The sequence below is a fragment of the Musca vetustissima genome, unplaced genomic scaffold, assembly GCF_032173495.1.
Source record: "Musca vetustissima isolate MV318-11 ecotype Yass unplaced genomic scaffold, APGP_CSIRO_Mvet_v1 utg12987, whole genome shotgun sequence".
NCBI classification, from domain to species: domain Eukaryota; kingdom Metazoa; phylum Arthropoda; class Insecta; order Diptera; family Muscidae; genus Musca; species Musca vetustissima.
In genome coordinates, this window is record NW_026879149.1 from 12,404 (window position 1) to 17,939 (window position 5,536).

The 5,536-nt window shown below is 38.8% G+C and overlaps 1 protein-coding gene across 1 annotated transcript; it reads right to left on the bottom strand.

Annotated features, from left to right (window-relative positions):
• Positions 1–372: 372 nt before the first annotated feature.
• On the bottom strand, positions 373–1,794 carry LOC133323959 (4-hydroxybutyrate coenzyme A transferase-like). The gene has a single exon (XM_061532860.1). The coding sequence runs from the start codon at positions 1,792–1,794 to the stop codon at positions 373–375; it is 1,422 nt and encodes a 473-aa protein (XP_061388844.1).
• Positions 1,795–5,536: the final 3,742 nt, after the last annotated feature.

Genomic DNA, 5,536 nt, shown 5'->3' on the forward strand with positions numbered 1-5,536 from the left:
GTGGAATATTTTTGTAAAGGCCTTCAAAGCTAGAGGCCTGCAATTTTATGGAGAATAGAATATCTTTTCAAAGGCCTTCAGAACCGTGAATTTTTTAACGTTTAAGTTTTCAGAGAACTCCAGAGCTACCAGACCTATACTGACAATTTTGCACGAAGAGTAATTTTGCAGGATATTTAAAATACATAAAAAGCAAAGGGATCTGTATATTGGAACTATGCCCATATATGGACCAAGGATAGGAGAAATGTAACCCTCAGAGAACCAGAAGGGCCAATCGCTTACCTGGAGGTAATTAAAACTGATGCACACCCTTCTAAGATTGAAAATATAGTTATTTTATTACAATTAAATCTAAATTCCAAATTTCATTCAACACTTCGAAGGCATAACCTTTAAACGGTCACATGCGGCCTTTTCCAGTTTCTCACGATGATCGGGATGGGCAACTTGTATCAATTCATAGGCACGTTGACGCATATTTTTACCAAACAGCGAAGCAATTCCATGTTCCGTAACCACATAATGGACATGAGCTCTCGAAGTGACCACACCAGCACCAGGCTTAAGGGTCGGCACAATTTTACTCTCACCCTTATTGGTAACCGAGGGCAGGGCAATAATAGGTACACCCTTGCCATCAATACCCTCAGCAGCGCCACGTATAAAATCAACTTGACCACCAAATCCTGAATAAAATCTCGTACCAATCGAATCTGCACATACCTGGCCGGTCAGATCCACTTCTATAGCAGAATTAATGGCAGTCATCCGCGGTAATTGCTTGATCACACTGACACTGTTCACATAATCGATGGCATACATTTCAATGGAGGTGTTATCATCGACAAAATCATATAGAGCCTCATTGCCGATTAGAAAGGATCCAATAATACGACCTTGATGCATTTTCTTATAACGATTAGTGACTGCACCAGCTTTGACCAAATCCACAACACCATTGGCAAACATTTCCGAATGAATACCTAGATCCTTGTGATTATGTAAAGCATTCAGCACAGCATCAGGTATAACGCCAATACCCATTTGCAGTGTGGCTCCATCACATACCAAATTTTCAGCCACCAGCTTACCAATTGCCATTTCCTTTTCACCTGGTTTTCCACCATGTTGTGGTAGCTTGACATCCACTTCAGTCATAAAATCGAAATGTGAGGAATGTATGCATGCATCACCATAAGTCCGGGGCATTTGTTTATTTACTTGGGCGATGATTTTCTTCGAGTTCAACAGCGCCGCCCTTACACAATCCACACTTGTACCCAGCGACGCAAAACCATGCCTATCTGGTGGTGAGACATGTATCAAGGCCACATCGGGCTGGACAATTTTCTTATAAAATAGTAGCGGAATTTCATGAAGGAATATGGCATAATTATCACCACGCCCCTCAGCCACAGCCTGGCGAACATTTCCACCCATGAAGAAGGAGCTGGAACGGAATATTTCACTATATTCGGGGGTGCAATATACGGCAGGACCTTCGGTATGCATATGGCAAACGGTTATATCCTTGAGGCAATTTTCTTTGGCATGCTCCACCATGGCACTGATGAGGACATTGGGAGTTGCAGCTGCTCCTTGGCAAAATACCACATCACCTGATTTGATGCATTTCACAGCTTCCTTAGGTGCCACATTGGGAGGTTTCCTAGCAAGGGGATGTGCAATTTCATTTGAGTAACTGAAGAAATTTTTGACCAGGGATATTAATGGCCACTGATTCCACTGATGTCGGATGGTACTCTTAGCCGCAAATAACAGACGAGTCATTTTTTTGTTTTTTGTGAATCAGATAATCGGTAGAGAAAAGTTCGGTATTTACTGGGAAAAATTTTTGACAATTAAAAAAATATTTTGATGTGATGTGGTTCTACATTAGAATGTATTGAAAACTAAACCTAAGGAAGTACAAAAGTGTCAGTTGGTGTTGCCGACTAATATATACCCTCTGTCTATGGTTTGTTTAGGCCACAGAATTATACGCAGTTTTTCTGATTTTTATTCGGCTTATAATTGTGGCCTATAGAGCGACTCAAAAAAACCCAACTCAAAAACCCGACTCAAAAAAACCCAAAAACAAATTATGTTTTCGGTCCACATCTTCCCAAAATTTATATCTGATTATAACCGAAAGTTATAGGCGTTGTCCTTGACCATTACTGGAACTTAATGGAAAATTTCAAAGCGATCAGTGCTATATTTCCGCCCTATAGTGTGGAACGAAAAAGTATTCGACGGAAAACCAAATTTAAAATGATACAAACAAATCATAACCCACCCAAATCTTTACAGAGATTGTTATGCCGCCACAGTTTAAAATTTATTCGGACGATATTATTCAAATGTTCATTTAATATTAAAACATCTTTCTTATCATAAAAAAATAATTTTTTAATTTATCTTTTATTTTTTATTCCAGATTGTTGCGAATTGTGTATGCTTGGATTTCCGAGCATATATTGACAATCGAAAATTATCTAAAAATATGTTGAAAATATGACAGGCCCGCCTGTAACGATAACTATACCTTTTGGAATTATTATCCTGATCTCAACAATCATAAACTTCTACAAGAAAGGCAACAATAGTGACCAAATAAGTCTGTTTAGTTGTTAAGAAAATACTTTTTTATATATCTTATATAGTTTTTAAATATACGTACATATTTTTAACAAAAAATATTAAATAAAAATAAAGAAAAAAATTACTAAAAATAGGGTTTGTTTTTATGTATGGATACAAATACGATAAGTATACATGCCCCTACGCTTGCGACATTACTGGCAAATTTTACAAAAATACCAAATAGAAAGTAGCCCGCCAAAACAAAAAAAAAAAAAAAAAAAAAAAAAAATAGAAAACCAGTTACCAGTATAAAGGACCACAATCTGCGAATCTGCACTTGGAATGTGCGTACGTTGTACAGAACAGGCGCAGTGTTCGCTTTGGCGGATGTTCTCAAGAAGTACAAAGTCGATATTATTGCCTTACAGGAAATGCGATAATTACGCCCTGTATTACAGCTGCCATGAAACGATACATTTTGGCTGCGGATTTATGGTTAACAGGAGAATAAAAGACCTCGTCTCCAGATTCACTCCAGTAGATGAGCGAATTGCTACAATCCGTATAAAAGCGAAGTTCTTCTACATCAGTCTCATGTGCGCCCATGCTCCGGCCGAAGATAAAGATGAACCGACCAAAGAAATATTTTTCGAGCGCCTAGAAACAGCCCCACTGTTGGAAAATTCAGCCTCCATGAAAAACCATCAGGCATGAGGCTGATTGACTTCGCGGGAGCAAAAAACATGCTAGTTAGCAGCATCAGATTCAAGCATCTCGATATACACAAGGCCACTTGGATTTCTCCCGATCGAACAACGAGAAATCAAATCGATCATGTTGTGATAGACGGAAGGCATTCATCTAGTGTTTTAGACGTCCTATCAATCCGAGGAGCGAATATTGATTCGGACCATTACTGCAGCAAAAGCAACACTTGGGTACCAAAGACCACCATCAAGAAATCCGTGGTACGATCAGGAGTGTCATAATGCTACTGATATGAAAAACGCAGCGTATAGGGCAACCCTGCGGAGAAAGAAGAACAAAAACGTGAGCGTGAGCAAATCGAAATATACAGGGGTCAGGATGAAGTCCGAAAATTCTGCCAACGGGCAAATCACCAAACCGAAGGCTTTGGTGCAGGCACATCCTTCTGTAGAGATGAAGAAGGAAACCTGGTGACATACAGACAGCGTGCTTAGGATATGGAAGGAGCATTTTGAGAATCTTCTGGTATCAAATAGTAGCGGTGAAGTGGATACGCCAGAACCAATAATAGATGACGGTATGGAGTGTATACCACCTAGGTAAGATGAAGTCAGAATAGTAATCAATCGGCTGAAGAATAATAAAGCAGGTGCCGATGGGTTACCAGCAGAAATATTCAAGACTGGTGGACAGATGCTGGTCAGGTGCATGCACCAGCTGATTAGCACAATTTGGCTAGATGAATGCATGCCCACTGATTCTCTCGTGCACAGAAAAGGAGATAAGACGATATGTGCCAACTATAAAGGAATAAGTCTTCTTCCCATCGCATACAAAGTGCTATCCAGCGTATCAGACCTGGCAAATCCACCATTGACCAGATTTTCACTCTGCGTTCGGCTAAGCAGGATAACTTTAACAGGCACAAGGTCAGCAGTTAAAGTCGGAAAGGATCACTCGGAGCCTTTTAATACCGAACGAGGATTCAGACAAGGTGATAATTTGTCGTGTGACCTACAGCTTCGAGGTAGTAAGATTTTATATACCTTGGTACTGCCATAAGCAAAACGAATGGTTCGCTTTTTCTGGTTCACGCAGAAGGGGAAAGCCACGAATAAGATGGAACGATCAAGTGGTAGATAACATTGCCGTATGTTGTCTTTCAAACTGAAAAAAAACTGCGCATAAGACCGACGCGCCTGGAAATCTTTTTTAAGCTCGGCTTATGAAACGCTAGTTCTGTCACAAGCCAGCTAAGAAGAAGAAAGTGAAATATCTAAACACAGCCACGTTGGTTGGAATATATGGCTAGGACCTACAAAATATCTAAAATCATCCGGGACACTTATATATAGGGACTACACGTCTGTAATATTAAATGACAGCCACTTTGATTGGAAAATCGGTGAAAGGGAACAACATTTTACCAATTGAAATTATGTCAAATTGCAAAACTTGCACCACAACATGTTTTCTTTATTTCTTAAAAATGTCCTTAATATCCCTATTTTTTCTCAAAATGAATTAATTTCCCAATGACAACAAGCATTCAACAACAATCTATATCAAAAATTTCTCAAATACACTAATTTCCAGCCATTTAAAGCTAATTAAACGTTTTTGCAAACTATCATGATTTTCATAGTTCTCCGTTGTGAAAATACTTGTTTCGATCGATACACATACAAACTACACAATCTTCCCTAAACAATGGTACAAATTTGATGTCAATACGTTTATTCATTACTGAGTTATAACCATTTAAAGTTAACCTTGTGTCAAAATATAGCGGCTACACGATTCTGTTGGCCTGGTACCTCAAATTGAAAAAATGCTTGAAATTGGCATTTTCACAAAAGCGAAAAAGTACAAACCGCCAGCATCATTGCCACATTGTTCGATTTTTCTTTGATTTGATGGTTGGTTCACAAATTCTGAGCATACTTTCAGGCGCATCATTTAAAATTATATGCATCTGAATGTTATATGGCTCGTGATTTTAATGTAACGCCTAAAAGTATGCTCAAAATTGTTAACTAACATTCAAACACTATAGTAGCGATCTGGTAACATTGCAGTTTTTTGTTTTTGCCCATTTGCGATTTCTTCATTTTTCCAATTTGAGGTACCAGGCCAACAGAATCGTGTAGCCGCTATATTTTGACACAAGGTCAACTTGAAATGGCTATAACTCAGTAATGAATGTACGTATCGACATAAAACTTTTACCGTTGGTTAG